Here is a 23,543-nt window from a genome sequence, read left to right as displayed (position 1 = left end):
AAAATTATAAACTTTCTGTTAGTGCCATTAGTTTTCAAATTTGGAAACTCTTTTTTTGTTTTCTTTGTTGCTTTATTTATAAACCGGTGTGAGCGCCCTTCGGTTGGCGAGGTTTTAAAATTCATAGTTTTCAAATGAACTCTGAAAAAGTTGGCATAGCATGTGCATGTACAAAACGGACAATGGTATCATACTCGTCTGTTACAAAGTTGGCATGTTATCATCATAATAGTTGCGGGAGAAAGTCTTCACTTTTTCTTCGCTTGTGTCGTTTGCTTATTGCGCCGTAACCATGGATAATCTTCATCGTTTATCAGGATGCTTGGGTCAGCCTTGACTTTGAAGGGGGGAATTTCATGAAACTTTTCATACTCTTCAGACATGTCTGTCTTGCCCTCCACTCCCAGGATGTCCCTTTTTCCTGAAAGAACTATGTGGCGCTTTGGCTCATTGTATGATGTATTCGCTTCCTTATCTTTTATTTTCCTCGGTCTGGTAGACATGTCCTTCACATAGATAACCTGTGCCACATCATTGGCTAGGACGAACGGTTCGTCAGTGTACCCAAGATTTTTCAGATCCACTGTGGTCATTCCGTACTGTGGGTCTACCTGTACCCCGCCTCCTGACAGATTGACCCACTTGCACTTAAACAAAGGGACCTTAAAATCTACTCCGTAGTCAAGTTCCCATATGTCTGCTATGTAACCATAATATGTGTCATTTCCATTGTCGGTTGCTGCATCAAAGCGGACACCGCTGTTTTGGTTGGTGCTCTTTTCATCTTGGTCAATCGTGTAAAATGTATTCCCATTTATCTCGTATCCTTTCCAAATCATTACAGTCGAAGATGGTCCCCTGGACAACAAGTACAGCTCATCACAAACAGTGCTGTCATCTCTGAGACGTGTTTCCAACCAATTGCTGAAAGTCCTGATGTGTTCACATGTAATCCAGTCGTCGCACTGCTTCGGGTGTTTGGAGCGCAGACTGTTCTTGTATTCATCGACATACGGGGTCACCAGGTAGAGTTCTGTAGAACTGTGTAGTGTGCTTGAGACCAAGAATATCCGTCCCTGCATATTATTGAGTCCCTTCCAAGCGTGCCTTTTCCAGTCAGTCTCCCCTCATACCGCGATTTAGGGAGACCTATCTTCTTAAGGCCAGGAATGAAGTCAACACAAAACCCGATGACATCCTCTGTTTGATGGCCCATGGAGATGCTTCCTTCTGGCCTAGCGCGGTTACGAACATATTTCTTTAGGACTCCCATGAACCTCTCAAAGGGGTACATATTGTGTAGAAATACGGGCCCCAGAATGACAATCTCGTCGACTAGATGAACTAGGACGTGCGTCATGATATTGAAGAAGGATGGTGGGAACACCAACTCGAAACTGATAAGACATTGCGCCACATCACTCCTTAGCGTTGGTACGATTTCTGGATCGATCACCTTCTGAGATATTGCATTGAGGAATGCACATAGCTTCACAATCGGTAGTCGGACGTTTTCCGGTAGAAGCCCCCTCAATGCAACCGGAAGCAGTTGCGTCATAATCACGTGGCAGTCATGAGACTTTAGGTTCTGGAACTTTTTTTCTGGCATATTTATTATTCCCTTTATATTCGACGAGAAGCCAGTCGGGACCTTCATACTGAGCAGGCATTGAAAGAATATTTCTTTCTCTTCTTTCGTAAGAGCGTAGCTGGCAGGACCTTCATACTGCTTCGGAGGCATGCCCTCTTTTTCGTGCAAGTGTTGCAGGTCCTCTCGTGCCTCAGGTGTATCTTTTGTCTTCCCATACACGCCCAAGAAGCCTAGTAGGATCACGCAAAGGTTCTTCGTCACGTGCATCACGTCGATCGAAGAGCGGACCTCTAGGTCTTTCTAGTAGGGTAAGTCCCAAAATATAGATTTCTTCTTCCACATGGGTGCGTGATTCTCAGCATCATTCGGAACAGCTAGTCCGCCGGGACCCTTTTCAAAGATTACGTGTAAATCATTGACCATAGCAAGTACGTGATCACCGGTATGCATGGCGGGCTTCTTCCGGTGATCTGCCTCGCCTTTGAAATGCGTGCCTTTCTTTCGACATTGATGGTTGGTCGGAAGAAATCGACGATGGCCCAGGTACACATTCTTCCTGCAGCTTGCCAGGTATATACTATCGGTGTCAAGTAAACAGTGCGTGCATGCGTGGTATCCCTTGTTTGTCTGTCCTGAAAGGTTACTGAGAGCGGGCCAATCGTTGATGGTCACGAACAGCAACGCCTTTAGGTTAAATTCCTCCTGTTTGTGCTCATCCCACGTACGTACACCGTTTCCATTCCACAGCTGTAAAAGTTCTTCAACTAATGGCCTTAGGTACACATCAATGTCGTTGCCGGGTTGCTTAGGGCCTTGGATGAGAACTGGCATCATAATGAACTTCCGCTTCATGCACATCCAAGGAGGAAGGTTATACATACATAGAGTCACGGGCCAGGTGCTGTGATTGCTGCTCTGCTCCCCGAAAGGATTAATGCCATCCGCGCTTAAAGCAAACCATACGTTCCTTGGGTCCTTTGCAAACTCATCCCAGTACTTTCTCTCAATTTTTCTCCACTGCGACCCGTCAGCGGGTGCTCTCAACTTCCCGTCTTTCTTACGGTCCTCACTGTGCCATCACATCAACTTGGCATGCTCTCCGTTTCTGAACAGACGTTTCAACCGTGGTATTATAGGAGCATACCACATCACCTTCGCAGGAACCCTCTTCCTGGGAGGCTCGCCGTCAACATCACCAGGGTCATCTCGTCTGATCTTATACCGCAATGCACCGCATACCGGGCATGCGTTCAGATCCTTGTAGGCACCGTGGTAGAGGATGCAGTCATTAGGGCATGCATGTATCTTCTCAACCTCCAATCCTAGAGGGCATACGACCTTCTTTGCTGCGTATGTACTGTCGGGCAATTCGTTATCCTTTAGAAGCTTCTTCTTCATTATTTTTAGTAGCTTCTCAAATCCTTTATCAGGCACAGCATTCTCTGCCTTCCACTGCAGCAATTCGAGTACGGTACCGAGCTTTGTGTTGCCATCTTCGCAATTGGGGTTCAACCCCTTTTTGTGATCCTCTAACATGCGATTGAACTTCAGCTTCTCCTTTTGACTTTCGCATTGTGTCCTTGCATCGACAATGACCCGGCAGAGATCATCATCATCGGGCACATCGTCTGGTTCCTCTTGATCTTCAGCAGCTTCGCCCGTTGCAGCACCATCGTGCACATCGTCTGGTGCATCTTGATGTTCAGTAGCATCACCGTATTCAGGGGGCACATAGTTGTCATCGTACTCTTCTTCCTCGCCGTCTTCCATCATAACCCCTATTTCTCCGTGCCTCGTCCAAACATTATAGTGTGGCATGAAACCCTTGTAAAGCAGGTGGGTGTGAAGGATTTTCCGGTCAGAGTAAGACTTCGTATTCCCACATATAGGGCATGGACAACACATAAAACCATTCTGCTTGTTTGCCTCAGCCACTTCGAGAAAATCATGCACGCCCTTAATGTACTCGGAGGTGTGTCTGTCACCGTACATTCATTGCCGGTTCATCTGCGTGCATTATATATAATTAAGTGTGTCAAAAATCATTACAGAACATCATGAATAGATAATTAAGTGACCAAATTAATAGAAGTTCATCATCACATAAAAACCAAAGTAGATACATAGTTCTCATCTAACAACATAAAGCTCTGCAGAGCATCTAAATTAATTAAACCATACAATGAAACTATGTAAAACATTTCAATGCGAAAACAAATGCGATCATAATCGCAACCAAGGTAACAACTGATCCAACGACATAATGATACCAAGCCTCGGTATGAATGGCATATTTTCTAATCTTTCTCATCTTCAAGCGCATTGCATCCATCTTGATCTTGTGATCATCGACGACATCCGCAACATGCAACTCCAATATCATCTTCTCCTCCTTAAGTTTTTTTATTTTTTCCTTCAAGAAATTGTTTTCTTCTTCAACTAAATTTAACCTCTCGACAATAGGGTCGGTTGGAATTTCCGGTTCAACAACCTCCTAGATAAATAAAATCTATGTCACGTTGGTCGGCATAATTTTCATAAACAATAAATGAACCAATAGTTATGAAAAGATAATATATACCACATCCGAATCATAGACAGGACGAGGGCCGACGGGGGCGGATACCAAAACCATCGGCGCACTATATAAGATGCAATAATAAAAGTAAGAAAATAATACAAGTATCTATCTAAACAAACAAGTAATAATATTTTTCCTTTCAGAAAGAAGATAAGAACAAGGGGCTCACCACGGTGGTGCCGGCGATGAGATCGGCGCGGGTGATCGACGGCGGTGAAGACGGGGACGGGGCGTGACGGACCGCTAAACCTAGATAAATATTGAGGAAAATGGAGCTTGGCGGTCGAGCTTGGAGAGGAGAAACCTTAAGTAGTGTGGCTCGGGCATTCCATCGAACACCTTGTGTGCATAGGAGGTGAGCTAGAGCACCACCAAGCCCTCTCCCCCTCGGCCAGAAAAAACAGAGCAGTGTGCTCTGCTCTTGCGCGAGGGGCTATATATAGGCAGCACCATTGGTCCCGGTTGGTGGCATGAACCGGGACTAAAGGTAACCCTTTTGGTCCCGGTTCATGCCACCAACCGGGACCAATAGTGGTGGGCCAGGAGCCAGGACCATTGGTCCCGGTTCGTCCCACCAACCGGGACCAAAAGGTCCGGACGAACCGGGATCAATGGCCCACGTGGCCCGGCCGGCCCCCTGGGCTCACGAACCGGGGCAAATAGCTCCATTGGTCCCGGTTCTGGATTGAACCGGGACTAATGGGCTAAACTGGCCTGGACGAAAGCCCTGTTTTCTACTAGTGCATCTCAACAACGCAAGACTTCCTAAATATAATAGAGCATTCATCAACATTAACTAGCTGGCTAGTGCCTTAGACATATGAGTTAATGACTTGGTGAATCTGTGAGTTTTAATCCACATCCGCTTTGAGGAAAAGTAACATGTCATCTGTAAACAACATGTAAGATATACCTAGAGCACCATGATAAATCTTTAAAGAAGTGATATCACCATCAGAAATTTCCCTTTGCAACAACACCAAGAGCCCATTTGCTACAATCAGAAAACGGAATGCCGATAAAGGGTCCCTTTGTCGGAGGCCACGGGTGGGGTTGAACGAACCCAACAAGGTTCTATTAAATTTGACGGAATAACTCACTGAGGATACGCAAGATAAAATCCATTCGATCCATTGGTGAGAGAAACCTAAAACTTTCATCATATTCTCCAAGAAGTTCCAATTCAGAAGTGGCTTTGTACCCCTTTCCTTCTCAGCGATGGGATGCTTTAATGAGCTACGCTAGCCACTCCGCCCATGTCTTGCTCGTGATGAGAATGAGATGCGTCTTTAGTTGAGGCGAGTGAAGCCGGTATTCCATTTGTTTTCACGTTTTTTCTTTTCGTTTTTTCCTCAGTTTTTTTGTTTTCTTTCTTCTTCTCCACTTATTGTTTAGTTTTCCTTTTCCATCTTTTTGGCTTTCTTTTGTTTTATTTTCTTCTTTGGATTTTTCTTTCTTTTTCATTTTTTCCTTCAAATGCTTGTTCAACATTTTTTCAAATACTTGTTCAGCATTTTCTTAAATACTTGTTCAACATTTTTATATACATGATCAACATTTTTTCAAATGCTTGTTCAACATTTTTAAAATAGTCGTTCGTGAATTTTCATATGTTATTGGAAGAGTGTTTTTTGTAATATATATATTTAGAATATTTTAAAGTATAAGAAAAACTACAAAAATAAAAGGAAAACAGAAAACGTAAAAAAAATATAGAGAATGTGCCTTCCAGCGAACCTGGGCCGGCCCATGTGCTGCTGACTCTCTCTCTGGACGCGAGCGCTCCCCCACCCGCAGCATCAACGAGCTTCCATCCCACGGATCCGCGTGCTCACCCCCGAAACTAGATCCCATCCGTCCATTCTCTACCCATCCAACGCTCCAAACCTCATCTCCCACCTCCAGCCCCCACGCCCACGCCCACCCCGACGCCGCGCGGCTTCTCCCCACGAAAATTCCCGATCCCCCGCCCACGCCCCGCTCCCCTACTTAACCCCCGCCGCCTCCTCCGTCCCATTCCACCCAAACTCAAATCCCTCACCGGCGAAGCATCCACACCTAAACCCTAGCCTCCGGCTCCGATGGCCCGCACGAAGCAGACGGCGCGCAAGTCCACCGGCGGCAAGGCGCCCCGCAAGCAGCTGGCGACCAAGGCGGCGCGCAAGTCGGCCCCGGCCACCGGCGGCGTGAAGAAGCCCCACCGCTTCCGCCCGGGGACCGTCGCGCTCCGGGAGATCCGCAAGTACCAGAAGAGCACGGACCTGCTCATCCGCAAGCTCCCCTTCCAGCGCCTTGTGAGGGAGATCGCGCAGGACTTCAAGACCGACCTCAGGTTCCAGAGCTCTGCCGTCTCCGCCCTGCAGGAGGCCGCCGAGGCGTACCTGGTGGGGCTGTTCGAGGACACCAACCTGTGCGCCATCCACGCCAAGCGCGTCACCATCATGCCCAAGGACATCCAGCTCGCCCGCCGCATCCGTGGGGAGCGCGCCTAGGTTTTCGGTTGCCGACGGTGAAACTGGGTAGTAGCTGCTCGTGTCTGGTGTCTTATGTCTGTTGGTGTTGATATGATGTGTCGTCTTGTCCCATGTAGCCTGATGCTGGAATGAAATGGCAGTGAAAAGTTCAGTTATCATCCGATGCTAATTTTGTCCTCTGTTTGCTGCTTAGTACCTTTGTGATTTTGCTACGGTGTTTTTCTCGGATCTAGCGTGGTGCTGCAGCGATGGGGTCGAGCAATGCCAATTGGTTTTATTATTTTGCCAGTGTTCTGTTATTTTTGATTGGTGGCCATGTGATTCAGTGTTTTTGCCTGTTGTTTGTTCAGGGATCTGATGAACTCTTCGATTGGGCTTTCAGCTCTTCTCGAAGTGATTCTGAATTTTGTTTTGGGCTGGTTGATGTTGATAAGCTGACCGTGAAGATGTGACAGCGGTTAGTTCTCTGTACACCTGATTGCCACTTCATTCAAATTTATGATAACCATCACAGATTTGCTCAATATTTGTGAGCGAAAGCTGAACAGCTTGTACGCTTACACCCTGTCTATAATGTCTAAACACTTGTGCTTGCTGTGCAATTGAGATGCCAGGCAGTGTGTTATCTTCTAAACACTGGTGTTCTCTTTGCCAATTAAGATGCAGTGCAATTCAATCTGGTGGTATGGTACCTGGTCTTGTGAAGCATCTGAAACTGAAAATCCATCAGCGACCATCATCCGTGTGTGGCTGCAGAGGCATTGTATCAGGCAAATGCGGCACTGAGCAGGAGCAAATCTCCTTGGATATCACAAGGTGAAGGCCTTTTTCTGATACAAATGAGCTTTTCCTTATATATTATACAAATGAGCTTCAAATGTTGTGTTAACCCGGAGCCGCATTTACAGAGTTGTGTTTCCTTGTGGTGACTTCTTGCAGGTCTAACATGCACAATTCAAGCTCAGGTGGGTGAAGATCATTTGTGTGTGGCTGCAGAGGGTGCTATACTATCAGGTAAATTTGGGACACCTTGCAAGCAGCACTCACTAGTCAATTTGCAAGACCAATTGACAGTGTCCATCTTCTACCCGTGAGAAGCCAAGAACAGGGATTCCTGCTGTTATGAAACCGTCGTTGTGGCGCCGAGCAGGAGCATATTTCCTTGGATTTCACCAAGGTGACGGCCTCTTCTCTGATACATGAGCTTTGACTTTTCTGCTGTCTGCTGTGCATAACGCTTTTTTGTGCTAGCAGTACGTATATGGTATCCTTAAAAAAAATTAGAGATTCTGTGGACAATCATCTCTTTTTTAGTTCAGTCATCTATTGAGAGTTTTCAGAAACAACCGCCTGTTCATAACTTTACTAACAGTGCATGGATTTCAGTTCTGGGTATAGGTATTGGTTAGTGTAATCAACAGAAGTTGAAAATATTTATTCTCAGTACTACCCATCTTTCCCTTTGCTATATTTGCAATGATGGCTTACAGGTTGCTATGACTTGTTAGTGAGCTATTACAGCTTATTTTGCTGATCCTATACGAGGGCAATAGTGAACCGATTTAGCTTCAGATGTGTGAAAATTGCAATGGGGAAGAGTTTACGTACAACTTTTTTGCACACTAATTCACTTCAAATGTGTGAAAATTAAAGACCGATGCCCAGCACCTCCTGCAGAACAATACTTCTAATGGAATTTATAACTGGATAATCAAGCTCTTGGCACCGTACAAGAGATTCACTACTTGTCATTCTACACATCAAGGGCCATGTTGCGGTTATTGGAGCCAGTTTCATGTATATATATACCAAACAAAACAAGAAAAAACAACAGCAACAATACAACTCAGAACAGAGCATTCAGCTCTGCACGTACTGGTCAATTCCATGGGGGATGATTGCATCAGATTCCATGTAAACAGGCGTCCTGTCTGATCTTCACACACATGTATTGGCAAACCTTTTCTTGACGGGAGTATATGGGCAAGTCTACTTCCTTAAATTTTGATGAACTCTGCTGAATAGTCTGGCCCGCGCACATTCCAATCAGCAGTGTAGTATAAGAGTTGGAGTGCTAAGTGCTAACATTGACCTGCAGAACAGAACTTTTGCGAACCGGATATCACCATGCGGGCAAGCAGCACTAGCACCAGGACTTGCCTGATACAAATGGTCCAACCTAGCTAGTTCCGTATGAAAGAGAAATGGACGCTTAGAAATGGTCACCTTACACACGTCTACGTAGATTGGTACCAAATTCTCTGCAAAATCTCCAATGTACCCAATTCCATCGCCCAACAGAGATAACCCCCCAATATTGCTCCTCAACACTTTGTTCCAGAACCAGGGATTTGGATGAGTTTTCAGCACCCCACCGACAATTTTCGCTCCGAAGAAGGACCCATTTAGCTTCCTCGCAATCACCTTGCCTGCTGCTAGCATCCTTGGGTCCTCCTCGACATCTCTGCTAGCAAACGCGTGCGCCTTGAAGAAGAACCAGTACTCCTGGTGCGGCATGACCTTCAGACTGATCGGCTGCACTCTTCCCATGCTCGCAGCGACGGCCCTGCTGTTTGTGGTGATTATGATCCTGCTTCCACGTTTGCCATGTCTTAAGGTCGGCAGTAACTCTTCTAGCATCTGCTTCTTGCCTGCGTCAACATCTTCAAATACCAATAAAAACCTCTTGGTGAGGCATTTCTCCTCGAGTACATGCAGTGACTCGATGAATTTTCGCACATCTCTAACTGCGTGTTTGGATCCTAGAACAAACGGTGCCTCATCCCAAGCCATTGCTCTGGTGTATGAGAAATTGGAATACAAAATCATTGGAAAGTGGTTGCGCACCCTCTCATCATCGCAGACATGCTGTGCAAGGGTGGTCTTCCCAACTCCCATGTCGCCAACAATGGGAAGCACACCCAGTTTGATGGATAAGTCTGTGTACTAGGGTCCTTGTGGGGCTGCAGCACATGGTCTTTGTGACAGTTAGGAGGATAAAGTTCTGGACCATCAAGGACTGGCTGTTAGGATAGAGTTCTGTTCTTGACCATCAAGGACTGTCAGTTAGCATCTTAGACTAGCATCTTAGACTAGCATCTTAGACTGGCATCTTGGCAGCATCTTAGCATATGCCTTGGCTGGCTAGCAGCCTATAAATATGTATCCCCAACCCCTCGGGTTGGCATGGCATAGTGTGAGAAATAAACCAACGAAAATTGTCCCAACTCTCCTAGTGTCATCCACAACTATCAATGCTCAGGCTGAAAGGTCTAACAAGTGGTATCAGAGCCTTGTTAACCTGCACCCTGAGCATTTCCTGTGAGCAACCCAAGTCGGTAGCAGCAGCTGCTCCGTCTGCCTCTGGTTACCTTCCTCCCTCCGGACTGTCGAGCAGCAGCTCGTCTTCATCAGCCTCCTCTTCACGCAACAGCCCCCCTGCAGCGAGCCATGTCTGTAGGTCGCTCTCAACACACGACTACCTCGAGCATGCGGCGCCGGCAAGAGGCCGAGCGCGCCGTGGCAGAGGAGCGTGAGCGAGCGGCTGTAGCAGCGGCTGCTGCGGCGGCAAGAGTGTCGAGGCTGGCTGTAGCGGAGCTGGCAGTAGCCAGAGCGGAGGTAGAAGCAGCCAGGGCGGAGGTAGAAGCAGCAGCAGCAGCAGAAGCAGCCCGTGACGCTACGGTGGATGCCAAGGCACTCCGCGGCAGCCCCGGCAGCTCCAGCAGCTCCGCGCCTGCGGACGACGGCGCCGACGCAGATTGCGCCAAAGTGGCGCAGTAGCGGACGGCGCAGTGGGCAGCCGAGCACGCCCGCGCTCCAGGTGGAGGCGCGCACCGCGACGGCGGCTGCAACGACCAGGACCGCGGCCTCTACGAGGTCCGGACTGTGGTCAGGGATGTTGGTTCCAGTGTTGGGTGGCCTACCCTCACTAAAACCAACTACGTCGAGTGGGCCGGGATCATGAAGGTCAGGCTCCAGGTGCGGCGCATGTGGGAGGCAGTCCAGGACAGCAACGTATGGTATGGAGGTGAACAGCTGCGGTATCGCACGATGGATGATCTACTCGGCGACCAGCCGGTGCCGGGACTGATGCCACGTGACCTGGAGGCGCAGCTACAACTCGCGTGTGAGGACGGCGAACCACGGTCCTTTGCAGAGGTCGAGAGAGATGCGGCATGGCGCGCCGCGATGCAGTTGGAGATGGATGCGGTCGAGCAAAACCGCACCTGGGAGCTCGCTGACCTCCCCCGTGGTCATCGCGTAATCACCCTTAAGTGGGTGTTCAAGCTGAAGAGGGATGGAGCTGGCGCCATCATCAAGCACAAGGCTCGCCTGGTGGCCCGAGGCTTCTTGCAGCAGGAAGGAGTCGACTTCGACGACGCCTTCGCTCCCGTGGCACGGATGGAGTCCATGCGACTTCTCCTTGCGCTGGCTGCCCAGGAGGGCTGGCGTGTCCACCACATGGACGTTAAGTCGGCATTCCTCAACGGCGACTTGAAGGAGGAAGTCTACGTGCATCAGCCACCTGGGTTTACGATTCCCGGCCAGGAGGGCAAGGTGCTCCGCCTGCGCAAGGCTCTCTATGGCCTGCGGCAGGCACCCAGGGCGTGGAACGCCAAGCTGGACTCCACGCTGAAGAAGATGGGTTTCGAGCAGAGCCCGCATGAGGCTGCCGTCTACCGACGGGGGAGTGGAGGAAATGCCCTGCTGGTGGGCGTCTACGTTGACGACCTGGTGATCACCGGCACCAAAGGTGCAGAGGTGGCGGCATTCAAGGAAGACATGAAGGCCACGTTCCAGATGAGTGACCTGGGGCTCCTCTCCTTCTATCTAGGGATTGAGGTGCACCAGGACCACTCCGGGATCGCGCTTCGACAGTCCGCCTACGCCAAGCGCATCGTTGAGCTAGCTGGGCTCACCGACTGCCATCCAGCTCTCACTCCGATGGAGGAGAGGCTGAAACTGAGCCGCGACAGCACGACGGAGGAAGTGGATGCTACGCATTACCGACGCCTTGTGGGGAGCCTTCGCTACCTCACTCACACACGGCCGGACTTGGCATTCTCCGTCGGCTATGTCAGTCGGTTCATGGAGCGACCAACGTCGGAACACCAGCAGGCAGTGAAGAGGATCGTCCGCTACATAGCAGGGACCCTCGACCACGGCCTCCACTACCCTAGGTGTCCTGGGGCGGCACACTTCGTCGGGTACAGCGACAGCGACCACGCCGGCGACATCGACACCAGCAAGAGCACGAGCGGGATCCTCCTCTTCCTCGGCAAGTGTCTCGTGAGCTGGCAATCAGTCAAGCAGCAGGTGGTGGCCCTGTCCAGCTGTGAGGCTGAGTACATAGCGGCCTCCACCGCCTGTACTCAGGCGCTCTGGCTTGCTCGACTACTTGGTGATCTTCTCGTTCAAGACACCAGAACGGTGCAGCTCCTGGTGGACAGCAAGTCCGCCCTGGCCCTGGCAAAGAACCCCGTGTTCCACGAACGGAGCAAGCACATCCGACTGAGGTATCACTTCATCCGCAACTGTGTGGAAGAAGGGAGCATCGAGGCGAGCTACATCAACACCAAGGATCAGCTCGCAGACCTGCTCACCAAGCCCCTTGGGAGGGTCAAGTTCCTCGAACTTTGCTCCAGGATTGGGATGATTCAACTCTCCCACAAGACGACGTACAAGACTTAGGGGGAGAATGATGGATAAGTCTGTGTACTAGGGTCCTTGTGGGGCTGCAGCACATGGTCCTTGTGACAGTTAGGAGGATAAAGTCCTGGATCATCAAGGACTGGCTGTTAGGATAGAGTTCTGTTCTTGACCATCAAGGACTGTCAGTTAGCGTCTTAGACTAGCATCTTAGACTGGCATCTTGGCAGCATCTTAGCATATGCCTTGGCTGGCTAGCAGCCTATAAATATGTATCCCCAACCCCTCGGGTTGGCATGGCATAGTGTGAGAAATAAACCAACGAAAATTGTCCCAACTCTCCTAGTGTCATCCACAACTATCAATGCTCAGGCTGAAAGGTCTAACACAGTTTTCCTCCGATTGACGGACCACCATCATGCAGTAGGAAGTTGATGATCCTCTCTTTCTTGACATGTCGCCCGAACATCTGCCCCTCGACGAAGATATTAGTAGCCAAAGGACGATGGATCGGTTGACAGTTTTGTAGGAGCATCAGGAACTCCTTGAGATCACCGGATATGGTTTCCAAGATCTCTACCACTCGATCTATCGCCTCAGGAACACCAATATCATGGCCAGACAGTAATCTCTTCATGGCACAGGCTGCTACGCGCACGCGCTTTGCAGGATTAAACAAGGAGAAAGAGAAAGGTTGTGCAACTACCTTGTCAGCATGCTCATCTTCAAGCTCCCGCTCTCTGCATCTGACCGTGTCGAGCAAGTAGCGGCCCTGGTACACTGTGTCGTTGAGCTCCGAAAGCCACTCGAGGGTGCCATAGTTTGTGATCTGCCTCCCTTTGGCCTCCTCTACTGCACTATAAACTTTGACGAGCACATGGCAAATCTTGCGTAGTTTGGCTTCGGAACACTGTTGGTCCTTGAACTGGCCGGCAAGAAGAGATATCACCATGCCAACCATGTCTCCGACAACCGCCGAGAAGATGACCTCCGCCATGATAAATTCCTCTAGCAACTTTGTGATGCTCGCAAGTTTCCTGGTACCCCAGCCTTTCTATCAATTTCAAGTTTCTGATATTTAAATATTAGCATGAGAGCGACATGGAAGACTTCAGTGCTTTGACTCCATATTGCACTGCAAGTCTATAACACGTGTTTTCCTTCTATGAAAGAAACTGTTATTGTGGTTATATTTTAAGTATTGCAGTGACATGGCAGAGCAAAAAGCAACAGACTAATTTTCTGTTGGCCATTACTTATTGGTTGTACAGTACTCCCTCTGTAAACTTTTATAAGATCTTTTGATCTAAAAGATATTATAAAAGTTTACAAAGGGAGTGCTAAATATGAAAATATATTCTGAGTTTGTCTGATGACTAATGCTGTGAATGCCTAGCCCTTGTCTTAGACCATCAACATCCCTAGAAGCCAAGGAGGTACTGCAGTGCAGTTGCCATAGCCTAATCACTGGTGCTTGCAGTGCAGTTGACCTGACAATTGTGTGGTCATCTTCCATAGCCACATTTGTAGAATTGGGTTTCCTTGCGATGATTTCTTACATGTTTAACAGTTAGAGTGCAATTCAAGCTCAGGTGGTGTGGCATCTGGTATTGTGAAGTGTCTGAAAGTGAAAACCCATCAGTGAAGACCGTCTGTGTGCTGCTGCAGCAAGTGCTCTTATTTCAGGTAAATTTAGGACACCCTCATCCTTGACAATTTGCAAGACCAATTGACAGTCCATCTTCTGCCTGTGGGAAGCCAGAACGGGAGGAGCTTCCAGGCAGGAAGAGGAGGAGATGAGGGGGGTTCCTGCTCTGCTGAAACCATCGCCGGGCGAATACCGCAGCGAGCAGGAGCATATTTCCTCATATATCACCAAGGTGAATGCCTCTTCTCTGATACATATGAGCTTTGCCTCCATGCCTTGTCTGATGCCCCACAAGTGTTTCTATTTATCTTTCTGATAAAGGCAACAATTGTTTCTATGCACAAGCAGTTGTATTATGGAGATATACGGCGTACAATCATCTCTTTTTGCAACAATTGCATCTATGGAAGTTTTCAGAAACCTTTTCTTGTCCATAACTTCACTGCAAGTGGATGGTTTTGGGTCCCGGGTATGGTATTGGCTAGTCTAATCAACAGGAAGTTGAATATATACTTTTCTCAGTGTTATCCATCTTTCCCTTGCCATATTTTTGCGACGATGGCTTATAGGCTGGTATGACTTCTTAGTGATGACATATTCTGCTAGTGCTGATACAGCTTATTGTGCTGACCCTATAAATGGTTGACCGATTTAGCTTCAACCAACTTTCTTTGTTGATTTTGAAATGTCTGTACATCTCGTCAAATGTTTGAAAACTAAAGACCAATGCCCAAGCACTTCTAGAACGACCACTTCTCCAGAGCTGCCCGGGTCAACCTAAACCCAAAACCATATGCGCCTAGAATACTCGGTGAGTGGATGGCAGGACCCGGCCAATCCTGAGAGAAGGTCGTCTAGAAAGTACCAGAAACAACCTAATCAATCTGCCGGCAAAGCTCACAATGGAACTTCCAACCCGATTTTCATGATTAGTTCCCAAGTGTTCTCCCGCAGAACACTAGTCTGGATAATCAAGCTCCTGTCACAGCTCTGGGAACCGCATAAGAGACTCGCTACTTTTCATTCCACACATCAAGGGCAGGTTACAGTTATCCGAGCTAGCTTCATGTACATACCGGGGAGGCAACACAAGCAAGCTAAGAATACAGAAATAAACAAGAACTAGTACAATGCAACTCAAAACAGAGTATTCTACAATTTGTCAATTCCATGTAAATAGGCATAATTCCTGTCTGATCTTCACACACATATATTACTGATATTAGGAAATCTTTTCTTGATGGGAGTAAGAGTAAGATGGGCTAATCTACTTCTTTCAAGTTTGATGAACTCTGGTGAATAGTTCGGCCCGCGGACACTGCAATGAGCAGTGTAGTACAATAATTGGAAGGGCAACACTGACCTGCACAACAAGACTCTTGCAAACCCGTTATCACCACGCGAGGCAACAACACCAGCACTAGGACTTGCCTGATATACCAACCTAGCCAGCTCCGTCTGAGAGGGATATGGACTCTTAGAAATGGTCACCTTACACATGTCTGCGCCGATTGGTAGCAAATTCTCTGTCAAATCTGCAATGTACTCAATTCCATCACCCAACAGAGATAACCCCCCTATATTGCTTCTCAGCACCCTGCGCCAGAACTGAGGATTCGGATGAGCCTTCAGCACCCCGCCGATGATTTTCGCTCCGAAGAAGGATCCATTTAGCTTCCTTGCAATCGCTTTGCCTTCTGCTAGCATCCTTGGGTCCTCCTCGACATCTCTGCCGGCAAACGCGTGCGCTTTGAAGAAGAACCAATACTCCTGGTGTGGCATAACCTTCAGACTGATGGGCTGCACCGTTCCCATGCTCGCCGCAATGGCCCTGCTGTTTGTGGTGATTATGATCCTGCTTCCATGTTTTCCATGTCTTAAGATCAACAATATCTCTTCTAGCAACTGCTGCTTGTCCGCGTCAACATCTTCAAATACCATCAAGAACCTCTTGGTGAAGTATTTCTGCTTGAGTACATGCAGTGACTCGATGAATTCTTTAGCATCTTTAACTGTGTGTCTGGATCCTAGAACTAACGCTGCCTCACCCCTTGCCATTGCCCTGGTGTATGAGAGATTGGAATATAAGATTATTGGAAAGTGGCTGCGCACCCTCTCGTCATCGCAGACATGCTGCGCAAGGGTGGTCTTCCCGACTCCTATGTCGCCGACGATGGGAAGCACACCCACTTTTTCTCCAGTTGACGGACCACCATCGTGCAACAGGAAGTTGATGATCCTCTCTTTGTCGATGTGTCTGCCGAACATCTGCCCCTCGACAAAGATATTAGTAGCCAAAGGACGATGGATGGGCTGGCAGTTGTGTAGGAGCATCATGAACTCCTTGAGATCAGTAGATACGGTTTCCAAGATCTCTACCACTCTATCTATGTCCTCACCAACACCAACATCATGGCGAGACAATAGGCTCTTCACGGCACACGCCGCTACGCGCACGCGCTTTGCAGGATTAAGCAAGGATAAAGAGAAAGGCTGTCCCACTACCTTGTCAGCATGCTCATCTTCAAGCTCCTGATCTCTGCACCGGACCGTGTCGAGCAAGTAGTGGCCCTGGTACACACCGTCGTTGAGCTCCGAGAGCCACTCGAGGGTGCCGCAGTTTGTGATCTGCCTCCCTTTGGCCTCCTCTACTGCACTGTGAACCTTGACAAGCATATGGCAAATCCTCCGTAGCTTGGCGTCTGTGCACCCTTGGCCCTTGAACTGGCCGGCAAGAAGAGATATCACCCTGCCGACCATGTCCCCGACAACCGCCGAGAAGATGAGCTCCGCCATGATAAAATCCTCTTGCTTTTGCTTGGATGTGATAGCAATTCTATGGTTCTGAATGAAATCAGAAGTCTGGGTGAGCACCAATGGTGTGTGTGGTGGAGATATACAAGTAGTAGCATGAGAGCGACACGAGAGACTTCAGTGCTGCGAGTCCATATTACACTGCAAGTCTACAACCCGAGTTTTGCCTCTATTGAAGGGACCGTTGATTGAGATTGCACGACATTAACAGGAACAAATTTTCCTTTTGCCATCACTCATTGGTTTTACAGTACTGGAGTAGAAAAGTATTCTTTTTTGAATGGTCAGAGAAGTATATTCTGAGTTTGTCTGGTGCCTAGTGCAGGAAATGGTCCAATATTATCCTTACAGGTACCAAAAATGAAGGGGTTTTGTTTTGAGAGCTAGTCCTTGCCTTGGAGCATCCGCATCTAGTGTCTATATTGGAGCTTCCACATCTATGGCCTAATCACTAGTGCTTGCACTGCAGTTTGACATGTCCACAGTGTTGTGTCATGTACTCCCTCCGTCCGGAAATACTTGTCATCAAAATGGATAAAAGGAGATGCATCTAGATGTATTTTAGTTCTAGATACGTCTCTTTTTATCCATTTTGATGACAAGTATTTTCGGATGGAGGGAGTACTTGTTTTCCATAGCCACTTATGCGGAATTAGATTTTCTTGCAGTTATTTCTTACAGATTTAACACATGCAGTACATATAACTCAAGCTCAGGTGGTGTGGCATATGGTCTTGTGAAGCAGTATCTGAAACTGAAAATCCATCAGTGTGCGACCGCAGGGTGCTATTCTATCAGGTAAATTTAGGACACCCTCATGGCCGCCTCATCCTTGACAATTTGGAAGACCAATTGACAGTGTCCATCTTCCACCCGTGAGAAGCCAGAATGGAAGATCTTCCAGGCAGGAAAAGAAGGAGAGGAAAGGGATTCCTGCTCTGCTCTACTGAAACTATTGCCGGGCGAATGCGGCAACAAAAACAGGAACACACTGCCTCTGTCCTCTGATACCACCAAGGTGAACTTCCGGTATCCATTTTTGTCGGTCCTTGCTGTGCAACAAGTGCTTCCCTGCACTAGCAGCCTATATAGAGAGATATAGTGTGGACAATCGGTTCTCTTTCAGTTCAGGCATCTTTACAGAAACCATTTCATCCGCATAACTTTACTAGCAGAGCATGTGTTTGGTTCGGATAATCGGATCCGGCCCTGGTGTAGTGGTATTGTCTAATCATCTTTCTCAACATATCCATCTTTGTAACGGTGCCTTACAGGTCGCTATGATGACTTGTTAGTGTTCAGAGCACATTCTGCCAGTGCTGTTACAGCCTATTGTGCTGATCCATCATGAGAGAGAGCACATTCTGCTACTGCCGTTGCACCTTGTTGTGCTAATCCTATATGAGAGCAACCAACTTATTTTGTCTACGTTGCGTCGGAAAATAGTTTATGTACATCTTTTGTACACATGAATGCGGCACCGAGCAGGACGGGAGCATACTTCCTCGGATATCACCAAGGTGAAGGCCTCTCATCAGATATCCACCATTCCATTGCTATACTTTGCAACGATGGCTAGCTTATACTGTACTTACTAGGTTGCTATATGACTTGTTGTGGATAAGAGCATGTTCGGCTAGTGCTGTTACAGATCATCGTTGTACACTTGTACTAATCCTACATATATTTGCTTCAACTCGATCCTGACACGCACAGGGCACCCACTCGTACTGCATCTGCGCGCGTGGGGAGTCTGAAAGCGAGCGAATATGGCCCGTGGAGATGACAGCGGCGGCGGCCAGACGACGCGTGAACCACCGCCGCCCGCCGTCGCTGTTGGGCACCGCGGCGCCCGTGACCGGCCAGCAGAACGTCCGCTCTGCCCCGCCGCTGACCTTGCCCAAAGCAGTATAAAACCGGCGCCACCTCCTGTGCCGTGCTATGCTCTGCTCCGCCGCCGCGCGCACCGGCCGCACGAACCATGCCCGTCTCACTGCACTAACCGTCGCGCGCCTTCACATCTCGACCAAGAAGCAGAGCACCCGCAGCCAGCACCATGGCGAGTCGGACTGCCGTGTCCGCCGTCGCCGTGGCCCTCTATGGGGCGCCGCTCCCCTGAATCTTGACTGCAGTGAGATACCTGTCGCTCGTCTTTTTAACCCTCTAGAGAAAGTTCATGCTGATAATGATATAATCTCCATGCTCCCCACCAAGGAGCTCATCCGCATAGGATACTTCAGAACTCGGTGACGTGGACAACCAGCCTTGTTCTTCCCCTATACTAATACTAAAAAACTAATGAATTTTGTAGGGATTAGCGGCATTGGTACCCTTTAAGAAGAAAGAAAATAAAAATAATCTTAAATAAACAATGACAAAATTTGCACAAATTAACACAAAAACTGCACTATTTTATAATATGCAAAATTTAGCATATAATAGCGGGATTTTAGCAAAAAAAAAGTTTCCTAAGAAGGAGTGAATAAGTGACATTTTGTATTACCCTAAAAATAAAAAAAAAGAAGAAAATAGTCAAAATGATGAAATTTTGTAAGGAAAATGAGTAAGTAGCACTTGTATTACCCTGAAAACAAATAAAATGAGATAACATAATAAAAAATAAAAAATGAAGTTTTCTAAGAAAGAATGAATTAGTGGCATTGATATTACCCTTTGAGAAGAAAGAAAATGAAAAAAAAGAATGACAAATTTTGCACATAATTTACACGGAAATTATGCTCTTTTATAATATGGAAGAATAAGCATATAATAGTGAAATTTTCACAAAAGGAAGTTTCCTAAGAAGGAATGAATTAGTGGCATTGGCATTACCATTAAGAAAAAGCAAAAATGAAATAAAAACTAGAAAAAACAAAATTATGAAGTTAAGAAAAAATGAACTAGCGGCTTTGGTATTACCCTTTAAGAAGAAATAAAATAAAATAAAAACTGAAGCAAAATGAACGTAATAATGTTTCTAAGGAAGAATGAATTAGTGGCATTGGTTTTACCCTTTGAAAAGAAAGATATTGTAAAAAATAAATTGAGCAATGACAATTTGCACGCGCGCGCGCACACAGACAAATGCATTTTTTAAAAATATGCAAGAATAAGCGTATGACAGCGGAATTTACGCGTAATACCATATAAGAAGGAATGGATTAGTGTCATTGGTATTGCACTTAAATAAGGAAAAGAAAAAGTAAAGCGGAACCAAAATAGCGAGGTTTTATAAGGAAAAAATAAATAAATCAATGGCATTTGTATTACCCTTTAAAATCAATAAAAATTGAAAGAAATCGAAATAACGAGGTTTTACAAGGAAGAATGAATTGGTGACGTTGATATTACTCTTCAAGAAGAAAGAAAGAAAGAAAAATTGTAAACAATCAATTAATTTACACACCTTGTAGTCAATGTACACGTCACGCGCCTTATCGTCCACCGCGCGTCGGTCCATCCCCGCTCCCACCGTCTACCTGACACGCACAGGGCACCGACTCCTGCGGCACGTATCCGCCCGCGCGCGGGAGCTCTGAAAGCGAGCGAGAGTATATATGGCCCGTGCAAAAGACAGCGACGGCGGCCACACGACGCGTGAACCACCGCCTCCGCTGCTCACGTGAGCATGAGTGCACGCTTGCCCATGCCCAGCAAGGAAAGCCGCGCTCGCTCCCTCGGTTATGGCAACGGAGCGATAATCCCGTCGTCGTCACGGGGACGCGTCGCCACTCGGCGCTCGCGCATCCGCAAAACGTTTGCCCCCCGCCCAGAGACGAGCATCGAACGAGCGCACTATAAAAGCCCACCTCGCCGTGCCGTGCTCGCCTGGCCGCCGCGCAAACCGAACCGACCGCACTAACCATACCCGTCTCGCTCCACTGGCCTCCTCGTCCTCGTCTCTCCCGGGAAGCAGAGCGCCGTCGATCATGGCGGGCCGGGCTGCCATGTCCGCCGCCGTGGCGCTGCTGGCGGCCGCGGACTCGTGGCTGTACGAGGAGTTCGCCACGGAGGGCAACGTGCGCGTGGGCTACGACGCGCGGGGGCAGCAGGTGGCGTCGCTCCTCCTCGACCGCCAGTCCGGCGCTGCCTTCCGCTCCCGGCAAAGCTACCTCTACGGCCAGTTCAGCGTCCAGATCAAGCTCGTCCCCGGCAATTCCGCCGGCACCGTCGCCTCCTTCTACGTACGTATTCCATTCCCGCTCAAATCGAGCACAGAGCATATAGATTTCTGATGCCATTGCTGTGCAGCTGTCGTCGGGCGACGGCCCCGGGCACGACGAGATCGACATGGAGTTCATGGGCAACAGCACGGGGCAGCCGGTGGCGCTCAACACCAACGTGTGGGCCAACGGCGACGGCAAGAAGGAGCAGCAGTTCTACCTCTGGTTCGACCCGGCCGCCGACTACCACACCTACACCATCATCTGGAACGACAGGAACATCATCTTCAAGGTGGACGACCTCTTCCTCCGCTGCTTCACCCGTCACGCCTACCTGCCCTACCCGGGCGCCAAGCCCATGGCGGTGCACGCCACGCTCTGGGACGGCAGCTACTGGGCGACGGAGCAGGGCAGGGTGAAGGTGGACTGGTCCGCCGCGCCCTTCGTCGTCTCCTACCGCGGCTACCTCGCCGACGCCTGCGTGCCCGCCGGCGACGGCTGCCCGCTCTCCTGCCCCGCCGGCACCGACCGCTGGATGAGGCGGCAGCCCAGCGCGGCCGAGCAGGGCACCGTCGCCTGGGCCAGGAGGAACTACATGCACTACGACTACTGCCAGGACGGCTGGCGGTTCCCGCAGGGATTCCCCGCCGAATGCTCCCGCGGCTGATGACCGACTGATTCGTCGCCGTCGTCCCTGCGTGCTCATTGTTGTTCTGATTGGCCTGTGGTTTCTTGGTTCACCTCTGATATCCTCTGATCTGATCTGCCATTTTGCCTCACATTCCCATGTACTGTTCTTGATCTCCTACCGGCACCTGCACATGGTGTAAGTCTCGGCCAGGTACAAACGAAGCGTAAACAATACCCTGGCTGTCGATTGACTCTTGATCTGAACAATACAGATGATCTATAGTAGATGCTGTAAAACTTGTTCGGCGGCATTTTTTCAAACGGTTGTTTATGTTGTCTCTAGTGAACAAATACCCTACACGTTCCATCATTTTCAAGAGAATAATGGTCTTAATTTTGCCATGTGCAAAATGAAAAACTTTTTAAGATGTCCTTTGAATTTTCCATGGAAACTACAAATACAATGTCATTGCATCTTAAGATCTAATTTCCTGTGTCTAGAGAAACAAAGTTTCCATTCTTTGTTCAAAATATACCATGGCATAAACTTTTCCATGTTTGCCATCATTTTTAGAGAACATTATTTGTTTTAGTACTATATCATGGCAAATTTTAATTGTGTAACATGGCAAATTTTATTTTTGTCTATGGCAAATTTACCTTTTTAACCATGGCAAGGTTATTTTATCTGAGCATGACATTTTTATTTGTTTGAACCATGGAAAATTCATTGTTTGGACATGGCAAAAAAAATCTTGACCATGGAATTTTTTTTGGTTTAGCCGTGGAAAATTCATACTTCATAATATGGCAAATATATATATATATATTTCTACCATGGAAAAAATGAACCATGGCTACTTTTCTGTAGTTTAAGACCATGGTAAAATTATATTTTGGACCATGGACATTTTATTAGTTTAAACACGGTCAAAATGTATGATTAGACCATGGGAAATTTTATTAACCATGGTAAACTTATTGTTTTACACCTTCATGTGTACACCACCATGGAAACTTGTATCGCACACACCATCATAAATTATTATTATTTTGAAAAAAATTTGAAACATGACAACTTTGTTGAAAAGAACCTTGTAGAAAAATTGTATACTATTGCAATTTTGATTATATGGTGAATTTTTTTCATTAGACTCTTTCACATTCTTGTTTTCAAATTTTCTTTTTTGCCATCTTTCTTTTATATGAAACAGTGGCAAACATAAGTTGAAACATAACTTGCTTGTGCCGACGTGGCTTAAAACATACTCCCTGTGCATCAAAATATAAGACATTTTTGACACTATGGTAGTGTCAAAAGGCGAATTATATGTTGACATGGAGGGAGTATTTTTAAGTTTTTATGTTTTGATCCATCTTGAACATGATGGCAGCTTTAGTTGTTATATATGTTTTTTTTAGATAATAGGTAATTTCATCTCATATATGATGGCAAATCGATTTGTGTGGTTCTGTTCACAAGGGTGTTATGTTTTTTCTCTATGGGTTTTGGGCTTTTTTTTGTAGTGCAACAGTAGCAAAAGGGCTGTGCTAGCATTTTTTTTGGGTCTGACTGAATTGTGATCGATGGGCCGGCAGTATTAGCGCACGGCGTATTCGTTCGTTCGGGAATCCTTCCCAAATTGAACCTTTTGTTCGAAAATCAGTAATTGAGGAGTACTTCTTCCAAAGATCACTTTCATCTTCTTAGGTCGTCATAATTGGTGCATTGCATGTGCGTCACTTGTCATAACCTGGGAGTTTTCCCTTTTTCGTAGATCGGTCTATTCAAAACGATTTTATCTTTTAAACCGTACGTCCAAATCTCGAATCGTTTTTATCGTTGGATTTCTTGCATCGAGATCTTTAAAACTAGATCCCATGTTGATAGATTTTGACGAACTTTTTTCACAAAAAAACCGAACCGAAAACACTTTTTTCCTTTCTGGAAGCCGTTTCCGAGAGGCACTGTCGTACCTCTCGCGGAAGGAAA

General features: G+C 47.5%; 4 protein-coding genes across 4 annotated transcripts; 2 read left to right on the top strand and 2 right to left on the bottom strand.

Moving 5' to 3' along the window:
* Positions 1-6,173: 6,173 nt before the first annotated feature.
* On the top strand, positions 6,174-6,801 carry LOC123148852 (histone H3.2-like). Its single transcript, XM_044568366.1, has one exon. The coding sequence runs from the start codon at positions 6,254-6,256 to the stop codon at positions 6,662-6,664; it is 411 nt and encodes a 136-aa protein (XP_044424301.1). The 5' UTR covers positions 6,174-6,253; the 3' UTR covers positions 6,665-6,801.
* Positions 6,802-8,389: 1,588 nt separating this feature from the next.
* LOC123148850 (disease resistance protein RGA2-like) lies at positions 8,390-9,910 on the bottom strand. Its single transcript, XM_044568364.1, has one exon. The coding sequence runs from the start codon at positions 9,542-9,544 to the stop codon at positions 8,693-8,695; it is 852 nt and encodes a 283-aa protein (XP_044424299.1). The 5' UTR covers positions 9,545-9,910; the 3' UTR covers positions 8,390-8,692.
* Positions 9,911-15,129: 5,219 nt separating this feature from the next.
* LOC123148849 (disease resistance protein RGA2) lies at positions 15,130-16,988 on the bottom strand. The gene has a single exon (XM_044568363.1). It carries the CDS (start codon positions 16,737-16,739, stop codon positions 15,144-15,146), a length of 1,596 nt encoding a protein of 531 aa, XP_044424298.1. The 5' UTR covers positions 16,740-16,988; the 3' UTR covers positions 15,130-15,143.
* Positions 16,989-20,501: 3,513 nt separating this feature from the next.
* Positions 20,502-21,903, top strand: LOC123148851 (xyloglucan endotransglycosylase/hydrolase protein 8). Its single transcript, XM_044568365.1, has 2 exons — positions 20,502-20,941; positions 21,009-21,903. The coding sequence occupies exons 1-2, from the start codon at positions 20,687-20,689 to the stop codon at positions 21,585-21,587; spliced, it is 834 nt and encodes a 277-aa protein (XP_044424300.1). The 5' UTR covers positions 20,502-20,686; the 3' UTR covers positions 21,588-21,903.
* Positions 21,904-23,543: the final 1,640 nt, after the last annotated feature.

Source organism: Triticum aestivum, chromosome 7A (assembly GCF_018294505.1).
Source record: "Triticum aestivum cultivar Chinese Spring chromosome 7A, IWGSC CS RefSeq v2.1, whole genome shotgun sequence".
NCBI lineage: Eukaryota > Viridiplantae > Streptophyta > Magnoliopsida > Poales > Poaceae > Triticum > Triticum aestivum.
Note: the sequence above shows the minus strand (reverse complement) of the source record. Positions and strands in the feature narration are given on the sequence as shown.

What these genes read in the sequence shown, in the direction of transcription:
- LOC123148852 (XM_044568366.1), top strand. Translation starts at nt 6,254, where the DNA reads ATGGCCCGCACGAAGCAGACGGCGCGCAAGTCCACCGGCGGCAAGGCG.
- LOC123148850 (XM_044568364.1), bottom strand. Translation starts at nt 9,544, where the DNA reads ATGGGAGTTGGGAAGACCACCCTTGCACAGCATGTCTGCGATGATGAG.
- LOC123148849 (XM_044568363.1), bottom strand. Translation starts at nt 16,739, where the DNA reads ATGGCGGAGCTCATCTTCTCGGCGGTTGTCGGGGACATGGTCGGCAGG.
- LOC123148851 (XM_044568365.1), top strand. Translation starts at nt 20,687, where the DNA reads ATGGCGGGCCGGGCTGCCATGTCCGCCGCCGTGGCGCTGCTGGCGGCC. An exon ending in GCACCGTCGCCTCCTTCTAC is followed by an intron (nt 20,942 to 21,008) that starts GTACGTATTCCA and finishes ATTGCTGTGCAG; the next exon opens with CTGTCGTCGGGCGACGGCCC.